Genomic DNA, 14,450 nt, shown 5'->3' with positions numbered 1-14,450 from the left:
AGTATTCCCGTGTGGTGGAGGCACGGCCCGAAGGCTTGGAGGGCTTCGTCGGGGCTGTAAGCATGGGACTTCCGCCATGCGTCGCCGGTGTCCCCGAGGTTGGTTTCTTCGCTGGTACAGAACCTGAAGAGGGAAGAGGGGACTTACCCGGAGCCGAGGCTTTCTGTTGTCCCGAGGACTTCGGAGTCGAGTCTCGAGGCGATGCCGAGGTATTCGGGGCCAAGGTCAAGGCTGGGGCCGAGGCCGGGGCTGACCTCGAGGCCGAGGTAGAAGGTTGGTCTGGGGCGAAAAGATCCGCCATGCGGGCTTTCCTTCGACGGAGGGCCCGGTTCTGGAAAGTAGCGCACTGGGGACAGGAGTCGGTTGGATGAGCGGCCCCCAGGCAGAGGATGCACCGGCAATGCGGGTCTGTGATGGAAAGAAGCCGTTCGCACCGGGTGCACTTTTTAAAGCCGGTCAAAGGCCGGGACATAGAATCGAAAGTGGCCGCGGCTCGAGTAGCCACGCGGCCACGGGGACCCGGAAGCCTCCGGGTCGGTCAAACGAAGCAGGAATCAAGTTGAAGAAGAAAGATTTTCGCGCACAGTGACTTAAACGATGAAAAACAAGAAAAATCGCGGTGCTAGAAGGCAGTTGTTGGGCAGAGCCTGAAAAAAAACACGACTTCTAGGCTCAGCGGCAAATTTTGAACTGGAGACCACGAGGGGATGCGCCCCCTAGTGGAGCAGGAAGGCACGCATGCGTGGAGCAGCAGAGCAAACTTAAATCTTCAATCAAGTTTGCTTGAAAATGCTTCCGCATCGGGGCTCCGTAGATGACGTCACCCACATGTGAGAATATCATGCCTGCTTGTCCTGGGATAATTACTTGTTTATTGTCTCCCCCTTTTTAATACATACTGTAAAACGCTTAGAAGTCTTTGATTTGCGTTTTATCAAAATTTTGATAAACTTGAAACTTAAACTTGAGTCTAAGTTAAGCACTGGTGCTGATACTTAATGCAGTGACTGTGCCAGCTGAAAACTGTACCAGTGTGGACAAGTGCAAAGTGATGCATGTAGGGAAAAATAATCACAAAGATAGATGCCAAATGCTGAGTTCCTTATTAGAAGTCAGCACCCAAGAAAACGATCTTGGAGTCAGAGTAGAGAATAAGGTAAAATCTTCTGCTCAGTATGTGGTGGTGCTGAAAAAAAAAAAGAGGCAAATACATAGAATATTAGGAATTATTTGGAAAGGAATGGAATAATATCAGAAACCCATATGGTATAACCGTATCTTGAGTACCATATGCAGTACTAGCTCCCCTGATAGACAGGACCCTGAAGCTGTCGGCTCAATGCACAACGGCGGCAAAGAAAGCTAACAGGATATTAGGCATGATAAAAAAGGGAATCGCGAGTAGATCAAGGGAGGTCATAATGCCGCTTTATAGAGCAATGGTCAGACCAGACTTGGAATACTGTGTCCAACACTGGTCTCCATACCTGAAGAAAGATATAACACTGCTGGAGAGGGTGCAGAGGCGAGCGACGAAGCTAGTAAAAGGTATGGAGAACTTGAGCTACAAAGATCGCCTTAGAAAACTGGGATTATTCACCCTTGAGAAGACTGAGAGGGGATCTGATAGAGACTTTTAAAATACTAAAAGGAATCGACAAAATGGAGCAAGCTCACTCACCAGCAGGGGGAAAGGATGGTGAGCAAGAAACAGCGTTATTCACATTGGCAAATGTGACTCAGACTTGGACCAGAGGTCATGGACTGAAGCTGAGAGGGGATACGGCCAGGACAAATGTCAGAAAGTTCTGCTTCACACAGCAAGTGGTGAACGCCTGGAACTCTCTCCCGGAAGAGATGGTGGAGGAAACTACCATTCTAGGATTTAAGGAAAAATTGGACGCACATCTTCTTGCAGGACACATTGAGGAATATGAGTGACTAAGGTATTCGCCAGGGTACGCCTGGCTGAGCCTCCGCGTGTGCGGATCACCGGACTAGATGGACCCCAGGTCTGAACCGGTGCAGGCACTTCTTATGTTCTTATCTCAAAAAAGGTATAACAGAACCAGCAAAGGTACAGAGGAGGGCAAAAAAAATGTTAAAGGGAATCAGAGTGACATGGTAATGAAAACAGCCTCCATCCTTTGCCCACCCCACATTATTTTCCCCATTCCCACCCCACACCCTTTAATTTAAACATAGAAATAAGTCACACATAGCTTGATGAAAATCTCTATTTAACCATCAAGAAGGAATTCTATGATTGTTGGCGCTTTTACCACAGCGGCCAGCGATAAAAAAAACCCTAACGCGGCTTGATAAAAGGGGGCCTTAATTCTCCACTGCCCCAGGTACATTAGATAGATTGTGAGCCCAACGGGATAGATATGGAAAATGCTTGAGTACCTGTATGTAAACCGCATTGAATGTGGTTCTGTAACTACAAAAAGGTGGTATCCTTTATTCTTAATTCTAACAAGGTTTTACTTTAAAAATAATTTATTTTCAAAGCTTTTTAAGTTCCTATCCTTTATTCTTAATTCTAACAAGGTTTTACTTTAAAAATAATCTATTTTAAAAGCTTTTTTAGATTTCTCTGTTTGACCTTTGACCCCATTGGGGGACATATAAGTAAGCCCTTGTTTCCAGCAGGGCAGACAGTGACATAGTAAGGGGGAGCGGGGGGGGGAACGCAATACCTCAGGCACCATCTTGGTGGAGGTGTCAGCACCTCTCCACCCCACTCCCCCATGCTTGTGCCCTCCCTTCCTCACTTTCTTTCCCTCCCCCCCACCCCGCTAGTTCTTTAAAATCTTCGCCAGCACGAGCAACTACTCTAGCCTGCTGCCGCTGCAGTGACTGCCCCGAAGCCCATAGGGGTATAAAGGGTTTGGGGCTTTTGCTGCACGGCTTTGTAAGAGAGGGGGATAATTTGTGCTTTTTTATATGATTTTAATTATATGTTTGTATCACAGCTTTACCTTTGATGCAGCCTTTGGGCAAAATGTGGCCATGTCAGGTGTTCACTCTTTTAACTTGCACTTTCCTGGATTGTTGTTCTGTTTGGTTTTTTTTTTGTTGTTTTATTTGTTTGCAGATAATTGCCTCTCTTTGTTTGCCTGTGAAGCTTTGTGCGCTTTAGTCACAGATAAAATTGCTTATGTAGACTGTTTAAGAAAACCCAATAATAATAAAGTACTACAAAGCCACAGAATAGGCTTACCTAAACTTCTCAAACCACCCATTTATTCTTTCCCCTTCGGTTAGGGTTACCAGATTTTTTCTGGGCAAAAAGAGGATGTCTGGCCCCGCTCCATTCTGCCTCAGTCCCACCCTGTCCCGCCCACAGCCTTGCCTCGTTCTGTCCCCCAAGCCCTGGTCTCACAGAAACCTTGTGTCTTTGGGCTGCACCTGGAGGGCATCTGTGCATGCGCTGATACAACACGATGACATCACATGCATGCGCGCATGCTTGTGACATCACTGCATTGCATCCGTGCATGAAATGCCTTCCAGATGCAGTCCCAACTCAAAGCTTTTCAAAATCTGGACAAAGTGCCAGGTTTTGAAAAGCCGTCCGGACGCCTGGACAGTCCTCTAAAAAGAGGACATGCCTGGGTAAATCTGGACGTTTGGTAACCCTACCTTTGGCCTGTCAATGCACTCAAGTGTAAAGATCATGCTCATTGGATCAAAAAATAATTAAAAGCCTCTGAGGGGGGAAAACTGATTAAAAAAAAAAAACAAAACTACGGTATGTTGCTCAAAGATTAAGTAGCATAAAATAAATGAGTGACTTACCCAGAAAGGAGCCCAGGGTGCAGATCAGGCTGAAGAAGCAGCTCTCCGGAGGCAAGCTGCCACATTTACTGTAGGGAACAAAGGTTTATATTGATATTTAACCTTTATATATATTATATTTATATTTAACCTTTCAACTTCCAGAGGTAAGACCTTTGTGGTCCTTTACTAAATGTATCCTATATCCATGCTCTTAATCAGACATGGTATCACCCAGTTCCATGCACCCCTGTGACGCCCATTATTTGGTACATGCTTGCCACAGTTTAGGAGGCCAGTCACAGGTAGGATAGAGGGGGGGGACAAGGAGTTTGCTTCTAGCACAGGAAGATAAAATGAGTCAGGGTGATATTCAGATGATTTATATGGTTGACTTTAAGAGTTAGCTGCATAAATTACTGGGATGAATTTTCAGAGCTGGCAGCAACTGTAATCATTTAGACAACAGCACCGGCATTTAAATGATTACACATATTAAGAAACACTGAATATATGGATAATGTCATCAGTAGCACTGCCACTATTAGTTTAGTTTTGGCCTCCTATTTAGAAGGCCTAAACTAAGGGTGTGAAGGCCAATTGATACCAAAAGAGAGGCAACACTTGTATGCAGTGACATAGCTAGGGTGGGAGGTGCCTAGGGTGGTGACGCTCCCCACCCTCTTCTCCGCTCCCTCTCACCCACCCACCCACCCACCCCCCCCCCCGGCACATGGGTGCACCTTTTCCTTTCTCCCCGTACCTCTTTAACTTCACCGGCGTAAGCAGCATCGCCAACCTCCTGTCCGTGATGGCCTCAGCTCTCCTTCTGATGTCACTTCGTGGTCCCATAACCACATCAGAGGGAGCCAAGGCTGACATGAGCAGCAGGTAGGAGATGCTGTTCATACTGGTGAAGAGTTAGAGATATGGTGGAAGGGGGGGAGGCACACGCAGTGAGGGAGGGACAGGGAAGAATTGGGGAGGGGAGGTGCTTGCGCCCCCATCAAGACGGCACCTAGGGCAGTTCCCCCCCCCTATTACTAGGCCACTGCTTGTGTGTGTAAATGATAGAATAATAGCACTTATGTGCATGGTTGGTGCAACTAATTCAAGATAGCATGGGACAGGCATGTGGGATCTCTTAGGGAGGAGATAGCAGATGTTGTGGATGGGCAGACTGGATGGGCCATTTTGGCCTTTATCTGGCATCATGTTTCTGTGTTTCTAACTAAGTATGTGCTAGGCACTATTCTATAACATAAGCTTAAAAATCACTTAGCTTGTAAGTGAAAGAGGACATAACATAGACGGAGTATGGGCGAATCATGGGCATGTCTCTGAAATATGCACATAGGGCCCGATTCTATATATAGCGCCAAAAGAATTGGTGCCAACTAGAACAGTGCTTAGTGTGATTCTATAAGGTGTGTGTACCTTTTATAGACTCGTGCTAAGTGCCAGTGCATCGCACAGCTTTTAGGTGCGCCCATTCAGGCCAGCTAAAACCAGGCTTAAATGCCTGCTCCTAAGTTGTGTGCAGATCGGGCGTATTCTATAACAATGTGCGTAACTTATAGGAGAACTCATAATCTGCTCCTGGTCATGCCCCTTTTCAAACTCATGCACTGCAACTGATGCATACTTTTCGTAGAATCGTGCTTTCCAAGATGTGCACCTAACTTTTAATTAGTGTCAATTAGGAAGTGTTAATGGTCAATTAATTAAGTTATACGCACAAATTAAGGCACCATTTACAGAATTGGGGGGATATCTTATAAAATACCATAAGTTACATGCATTTCAGGAGCCACTTAGGTGCCAACCGTTATGACTGCCATTGACTTGGTATAACTGTTGGCCCCTAACTTTAGGCAAGCCAGTGCCAACTTACGCTACAATGCCAGTATGCCATTATAGAATTGGCGCTAAGTGCATGGCATTGGGGTGCTTAAATCTTTCCACCAATTTGTACAGTTGTCATCAGAGCTTATCTGGACAGCAGCTGACAATCATCATTACCCAGATCATTTTGCTGCTCTTCTCTCCCTCTGCTCTTTTACTATGTAGATCGTGTCAGGTGGTTGGGAGGACTCTCAACCTGACATTATTACACGTGAGGGTACTTTTATAAAGATCTTTTTATGTGTGTGTATATGCCTTCATATGCAGCTAAAAGGCCTCATAAACTTACATGCATGAAGCATGATCAAGGAGATATATCTAGATCCTGAAAATCCATGTATGACATTAGTGGGCACCACTCAACCAAGTGAGAGCCATTCCTAACTGGATAAGTGCTGCTGAATATTGACCTTTGTATCTACAGTATAATTCTGTTCTATTTGGTAAATTACTGGGTCAATATTAAACCACAGCAGTCAGCAATTTTTAAAATACCAGCTATATATTCAGGGCCAGCCATAACTAGATACTGTCACTGAATATCCTGGCATAATCTGGTCAGTGAGACTTATCTGGGTATTGGTGGTATTCAGCCTGGTACCAGGATAACTACCTGGATAAAATTAGGATGAACTTTTTTGCTGTCCCAACTTTATCTGGATAGTTACTCAGTTAGCAAGTTGAATACTGCCACTAATAGTGTCCTTCCACCAATACCACGGCATTACCTGGATGGTTCAAAAAGTATGCAAAATGCACACCAGGGCTCAAGAGTCAGCCCTGGTGTGTGTTTTGCCTTATTTGTATAGGGCATTTCAGATTAAAAAATCATTCAAGGGCACTGGTTTATACTGCAGGCTCACAAGCAGTTTCAAAACTTACCTCGGTTTGCTTACTCTAGAGGGAAAAATTTGCGTGAACTAGTGACACGTTCTCACTTTACCACCTGTGCTACTCAGAGAGGAAATCAATTGAAAGAACATGGACAATATGGTCATTGTACAATATGCAAGCACGTTATAGTTACAGAGTTATACACCCACAGTTGAGACGCGTACACGATCTGTAGTACAAGACCAATTGTGAGTCAGTGGGAGTGGTCTATTTGATCATGTACTTGTGTCAGTTGTTTTACATTGGGCACACCACTAGGAGTATAAGTACTAAGATCGTGGAACATTTGAGCAAGATCCGCCTGGGAGAGTCTGCAACACCTTTAACGGAGCACTAGCAGGAAACTAAATGAATCCAAAACCAAACTACTCTGGCTTGGCCCCAAACTTGATCATTTACCCACCTCCATCCCACTGCCCACAGGCACCTCTCTACAACTAGAGTTCTCTAGCAAAGTTCTGGGCATCACCATAGATTCCTCGCTATCCTTCAACGACCACCTCAACTCCCTGATAAAAACATGCTTTCACAGCCTTCACATGCTGAGGAAAGTGAGGTCCTGCTTCCACCAAAAACACTTTGCCGTGCTCGTACAGTCCATCATCCTCTCCAAATTGGACTATTGCAATTCCATCTACCTTAGCTTAACAAAGAAAAGCCTCCATAGACTCCAACTAATACAGAACACCGCGGCCAAACTTATCTTCTCAAAAAACAAATTTGACCATGCCTCTCCGCTCCTGTCCAAGCTGCACTGGCTTCCTGTCATCTCCAGGGTCCATTTTAAATGTGCCTGCTTAACCTTCAAGATGCTCCACGGCATCCTTCCACCTTTTATTCCTCTATCCTGGAATTCCTCAAATCCACTCTCCACCAGATCCACGCAAAAATTAAAACTATCCTTCCCCTCCTCAAAAGGTATCTCCCTCGTCGGTAAACTCGGGTCCTCCCTCCACTTCAGAATCGCTCAGCTCTGGAACAGTCTCCCTTCCCCTCTCCGCAACTTGAGCCCCCTTCTACCATTCCGTAAGCTTCTGAAGACTTGGCTCTTCTCCAAAACGTAACCCGTCCCCTCCCCATTATTATCACACTTAACCTCTCTCTTACTTACTTTTATAAACCCACTGGAGTTCCGCTGCTTCCTAACCATGTAAACCGTGTCGAGCTCCACCAGTTGGAGATGATGCGGTATATAAACCCAAGATTTAGATTAGATTAGATTAGAAATTGTGCACTGTGGATGATTTTAAGTTTTTGGTACTTGAACGCCCGGTGGCAATAAGCAAGCTCACCTATGGAAAATGGAGCAAGTATGGATCTATCACTTGCAGACGGTGTCCCCACTTGGCCTCAATCATGAGGTTGAGTGGTGGGCGTTTCTTCATTAATTTAGCATCATCCAATCTAATGTTGATAGAGATAAAGAGGCAGGGGGTTGGGTTATGTACAGGAACAGGAAGCGAGATGAGAAGAACATGAGGTACCCTCCAGCTATGTCAGGAGATAATTTTTGAGCAAGTATTATATATTGTTCTAATGCAGTTTTGGTTTTTTACAGGAAGAGAGTTGACGGTTGTTTCAGCATTTAAGGGAGGAATGGGTTCTCTGAGGAAGCAGTCTCAGCGAAACGCATCAGAGCCCGCAAGTACAAGCAAAAGTAATTGTTCATTTTGCTAAGAGTGTACACATAGGTATAGTGACTGGAGAACATAGAACAAGAAAATAAAAAACATAAAAGTTTACATAGACTGTGATTGACCAAGGGTGCTGCATTTAAGGGTGTGTCCCCGGTTGCGCTTACTCTACCATAAGGTTCTGAGCACTTTGGGTTCTGCGGTATATAAGCATGGAAGTGATCGTTGGGTGACCTTGGCATACTTTTTGGAGATATTCAGGACTTTGGATTCACCTCAAGTACAGTATTTGTCCCCAGTGTTTTGTTTGGATTACCTGGATAGTGTCATCAGTCTACCTGGATATTCAGCAGCACTATCCAATCAAATGATGCCAAATAGTTGGTTTGGCCCAGTTGGCACAAGTTAAATCAGATACCTCCCTTTGAATATTGACTAGTACGTATATTTTTAACTAACTCCTTGGGGTATGCTTACTGTCTGGAAGTGTGTGAAGGACTAAAAGGAGCACAAGACTCTGTATCAGGTTCTAACATACAGTGATGAAGATTCATTATCCCCCCTCCCCAAATCCCTGTCACTCAGCACCCAAAAACAATAAATTCCTCTGTAGTCCTCAGAGATATTTCATACTGAAGGATTTGCTAGGGAATCGTCTACAGATGGTGCCCAAACAGGGACTGGATTGATTGATTGATTTTAAGTTTATATATTATATCCCACCTATAAAACTAAGTGGCTTACAATAAAATCATATACATAAAAACACATCAGATAACATATTACAGTACATAACCAATTAAAAAAACCCTTCACATCAGCTTTATCTAACCCACATATAATGACTGATTTAAACTCTCAGTAAGATCTTCAAATATTTCAGTGCCAATTCACAAAGCCATATAGGGTTGCACAAACAGATGGGTTTTTAGTGTCTTCTTAAATTGTGAAAAAGATGGACAAAATCACAAGTGTCTTGGGAGTACATTCCACCATCGGAGCCCCACTAAAAAGAAAATACATTCCACCATCCCAGCAATTCTTGAAACCCTGAAAGTTTCTTGTGTATCTGTTCACGTCCTATGATATATTTTTGCTATAAACAGGATAATTTCTACAACTCGGGACTTGTCCTCATAGGATACCCAACCACCCTAACTCAAGTACATATGTGCCACATGCATAGTGGCAAAGTCAACTTTCAAGGTACCTTACAGTATGAAGCCATGGAAATAATAGTACATGCTGCAATATATATTCTTAACTACCACTGCTATGCAATCCCTTTACACACCATGCTAAGCAACCGTTACGGTCATCTAGATCTCCACGGGATGGCTGGGATTTATGGAACTGATTGCAGATCACTCTTAGTATCGATGCAATCAGAGGCATAGTCCTCTCTTACCATCAGTCTCTTCAATTCTGATCTGCCTTGGCTTTTGGACCAAATGATCAACCATAATTTTATTTATTTGGACCCATTTCTGCTAATTGTCTAATTTGTCTGAAACCAAGTGCTCCTACCAATGTGGCTTCCACAGGCTCCCTGTATATAAAGCTGCTCTAACACTGTCCTCTGATCTCACAGAGGATTTTTTTTTTTTGGACTGACAGTGTGAAAAGAGAACAGGGAGAATGTACACGTTTTTCAAAAGCCTGAACTGCAGAGGCTAACCTTTCACCCACTTAAAAAAATCTCAAAAGCAAATGAATTTTGAACCTTCAAAAAATGCTGAGATTCCCTGCCAACCCTTTCCCACTCAGAAGAAAGACACATTTCCTGTACACGCATACACATAAACTAACTTGATCCTATCCAAAGTTACTCACACAAAAAAATGAAAAGTCAATTGCTGACTTTTGAAAGCAAAACATGCCAGCATCTGATTCATTTACTGCTTATGCAGTATTTTTCCACTTGGAAGAGGCCAGGGATGCTGGAAGAAAAAAGAGAGAGAAAGGGCAAGGGGTGGTAGAGGAGGTGGCAGCTGGATGGGAAGCTGGCCCAGACCCTTGTGGGCTTTTTTAGGGTTGGGGTGGGGTGGGGGAAGAAAGCAAAGTTTCAAAACATTTCCAGAAAGTGGCAGGAGATAAAAATAATTCCAGCTGCTTTTGTTTACTTCTGTTCTCCAGTGCTTGCTGGTCCAAACATAGATAGAAGGAAAGGATGGTGGGTTTTTTACATCAATCGAGGCAAGTTTATGGCAGAGGCAAACTGTGTTGTCTGGGAAGATGTCTTTTAGTACCTAATGGGTCCTTATTTCTGCAAAAACAAACAATCTCCTTTGCTTGTGGCAGAGACATATAATTCATGGGTTACTCCTGCACAGAATTTGCACAGAATTCCCCATCTGCAAAGAATTCAGCACATGCTGAGATGGCTGAGGGGAGATATGATTGAAGTCTACAAATCCTGAGTGGAGTAGAACGGGAACAAGTGGATTGATTTTTTGCTCCGTCAAAAATTACAAAGACTAGGGGACACGTGATGAAGTTACACAGAAATACTTTTAAAACAATAGAAGGAAAAATTTTTTTCACTCAGAGAATAGTTAAGCTCTGGAACGCGTTGCCAGAGGATGTGGTAAGAACTGATAGCGTAGCTGGTTTTAAGAAAGGTTTGGACAAGTTCCTGGAGGAAAAGTCCATAGTCTGTTATTGAGAAAGACAAGGGGGAAGCCACTGCTTGCCCTATATTGGTAGCATGGAATATTGCTACACCTTGGGTTTTGGCCAGGTACTAGTGACCTGGATTGGCCACCGTGAGAACGGGCTACTGGGCTTGATGGACCATTGGTCTGACCCAGTAAGGCTATTCTTATGTTCTTATGACCTTCCATGCTGCTCCTGTCCCTTTTCCTTTCCTTCTCCCCTGCACAGGTCTGGCCTTTGTCCCTCCAACTGACCCCCCCCCCCCCATGAGATTAGATATGCCTGCGGGCCTCCCAAGGAAGCAGCAGTGGCACCAGCTGACTGGTAGAGGCAGCGCTGTGAATGGGCTGCTTGCGGCCAGCCCCATCAGGGCCTTCCCTCTGCTGCTTCACTTCCTGTAGATAGATGACACCACAGAGGGAAGGTCCTGGCAGGTAGGATTATCAGATGTCCGGGGAAATCCGGAGATATCCTATTTTTAGATGGACTTTCCAAAATCTAGCATTTGTCTGGATTCTGGAAAGCTCTGATGAGCTCCGGCCACATCTGGAGGGCCTCTGAGCATGCATGGATGATGTCACACACATCTGCACGTGGTCCAGGCCCTCCTAATGTAGCTGGAGCTTGAAGAGAGGAAGCTGTGGTGGGGGCAGGGCTGGGGGCAGAATGGGGCGTGGTCACGTGTCTGGGATTTTGCGGAAGAAAATATGGTAATCCTACTGGCAGGGCCAGCACGTGCTAACATGAATTCCCCCTATGTTTGCTGCACTTGATTTCACGGTAGAAGTGTTTTGGATTGGTATTATTGATTCTACTGTTCCTTGTAGTGTAGTTGGATTGGGTACTACTTAATTCTAAGTGGCTGAGCACATCAATGCCCCAGTGCAACAACTTTCTTTTTTTTTAATAACACATCTGTCAAATATGAGCTACCAGTGTGCTTTGAGTAAGTCAGAGATGAAACTAGTCCTAACTCCATTCCATTCCCTCTAAGGGAGTCATTTTATTGTAAAGCTTGCTGGTTTCTGCAGATGTCCCTTACAGCCTTGTTAAAAAAAAACCCAAAAAACAAGAAACCTAACAACAATTGTTACTATTACTGCTGAACACAGCCGCCAGGACATGCTTCTGCTTTCAATTTCCTTTGAAAGAGATAATACAGAAATACTCCCTTAATGTTAGAATCCAAACTTTTTTTTCTGTCAATATTTAACTACTTTAATCTTTAATTACATGAGTCCCTATATCAGAGAGCTTACAATTGAGCAGGACATTTGAGGTCATGTGACTTTCATCAAATCTGTTATTCTTTTTGTACCCACTGCTTCTACTGAGAGATTCTATTATGTATCTTCCACCCTTTCTATGAGGAAATATTTCTCTCCCTATGATAATTTTTGGTCATTTACTTTGAGCCTCGTATCATGGCCTCTTGTTCTAGAATTTTCCATTGTGCAATATTAACCTCTTCTATGTTATTTATATCTTTCAAAAAGGAGTTGAAAAATATCTTTAAAACCACAGAGCCTAAAATTTGGCATGTGGTACCCATACCATTGGGTTGTTGACAGGAGCTTCTGCAGACTGAGGCAGCTTTATATCACTGCAGAGATACTAAGTTCCAAGAGAGAGATTTTAGGCCAGTCCTTGATTTCTGACCGTCCTATCCTGATGCACTGTATGATCTGGAATAATGCCTTCTATGGGTATTTTTTTAATTGTTTAATTAAGATTTGCTATGCAGCCTTATTCTGGCAGATGGTCAAAGTGGTTTGCAAGGATACTAATAAGAAATGGATGAAAGGAAATCCGATTAAATTACAGGAAAGGAGCACATTCAGTCTCGACAATCATCCCAACAAATTACAGAAAAACTGATTTAAAAAGCAGACATCATCAGACCACATGAATCAGAGAATCATTACTACAAACACTACATAGAACTGGTCAAAAGATCTCCCTCTGGAACATCTGCTGCTGGATGGCAAAAAAATGTCTGTGGCCAAGAGTAGCATCCTTATAATGAGCTACACAGAAGACTAGAGTTTGGGGTGTGCGCCTCACAAGGTACTATTGACCAAAAGTGCTAGCATGACCCAGGATGCTAAGTTGCACACATTTGGGCCTCTTCTCCAGCTCGCACACCTAAATGCTCTTTACACATATAGGCTCCCAACTGTTCTCCATTCCTGCAAAATGGCATCTTTTTCTCTCTCTCTTCTCCCTCCCCCCCACTCCTCATGGCCCAGCATATCTCACTCTTTCTGCCCCCACCCCCATCCCATGTTGCCTACCAACCTTGCCACTATGGAGAGTGGCCAAAGTTACACTGATTTTTTTAAATGGGTTCCAAGAGTGATCTGGAAAATTACAGACCATTAAGCCTGACTTAAGTGCCAGGCAAAATAGTAGAAACTATTATAAAAAATAAAATTATGGAACACACAGACAAATTTGGTTTAATGGGACAGAGTCAGCAGGGGTTCAGCCAAGGGAGGTCATGCCTTACCAATCTGCTTCATTTCCTTGAAGGTTTGAATAAATATATGGATAAAGGTGAGCTAGTTGATGAGGTGCATTAACATTTTTAGAAAGGTTTTGACAAAGTACCTCATGAGAGATTCCTGAGAAAATTAAAGAGTCATGGGATAGGGCATTGTTCTGTTGTGAATTAGGAACTGGTTATTGGGACAGAAAACAGAGAGTAGGGTTAAATGGCCAATTTTTTTTTTTATCAACGAAGAAGTGTAAATAGTGGAGTGCCACAGGGATCTCTATTGACACCAATGCTATTTAACATATTTATACACTTTTGTTGAATGAGCTGTAATTGTTGCTGCCTGGGGGGAGGGAGTGTTGTGATATTGTGGGACAGGAGGAGGGGAGGAAGATATGATAGGAGCCTTTGGCTGTTATGTTGTTGATGTATTTTCTACAAGGTATGTTCTGTTATGGTTGCAGTTGGAACTGCTGTAATGTGAAGAATAGGGTGTTATTTTCTGTGCAAATTGATGGATGCAGTCTGGGTTGTATACGTTGTATATTATAGTTTGTCATCAACAAGTTGCTAGACTATAATAGGAGTCTGAGGAGAGGGTTTCTGAGTTCAACAACAAAAGAAATGCAGATGATTACAGTTGTATTTTTCTGACATAGTCTTAGTGTTATACTGTTTTCCATAGTCATCAATAAAAATTGTTTTCTACTAATTAATGCTGGCTTTTACAAAGCCACGGTAGAAGTTTCTACAGTGGGCCAGCAATGTAAATGCTCCAGCGCTCATAGAATTCCTATGAGTGTCACAGCATTTACCTTGCTGGTCTGTGGTAGAAACCTTTACCGTGGCTTTGTAAAAATCCAAAGTCTGATATTGAGACATATATGGGGGAAGCCAATGCTTGCCCTGGATCGGTAGCATGGAATGTTGCTACTGTTTGGGTTTCTGCCCGTTACTTGTTACCTGGATTGGCCACTGTTGAAAACAGAAAACTTGACTAGATTGACCATTGGTCTGATCCAGTTTGGCTATTCTTATATATGATATGCTACCTCTGGCAGACAGGCCCTTTCCCTCTGATA

General features: G+C 43.6%; 1 protein-coding gene across 2 annotated transcripts in view; it reads right to left on the bottom strand.

Moving 5' to 3' along the window:
- Positions 1–14,450, bottom strand: part of LOC117358736 (transmembrane protein 150A-like) — a 163,261-nt gene that overhangs the window by 56,794 nt on the left and 92,017 nt on the right. For both annotated transcript variants that reach the window (XM_033940323.1, XM_033940324.1), the window contains exon 4: positions 3,805–3,872. In XM_033940323.1, the coding sequence (XP_033796214.1) occupies positions 3,805–3,872 (68 nt within the window). The remainder of the gene's footprint in view (positions 1–3,804; positions 3,873–14,450) is intronic.

The sequence above is a fragment of the Geotrypetes seraphini genome, chromosome 4, assembly GCF_902459505.1.
Source record: "Geotrypetes seraphini chromosome 4, aGeoSer1.1, whole genome shotgun sequence".
Lineage (NCBI taxonomy): Eukaryota > Metazoa > Chordata > Amphibia > Gymnophiona > Dermophiidae > Geotrypetes > Geotrypetes seraphini.
Note: the sequence above shows the minus strand (reverse complement) of the source record. Positions and strands in the feature narration are given on the sequence as shown.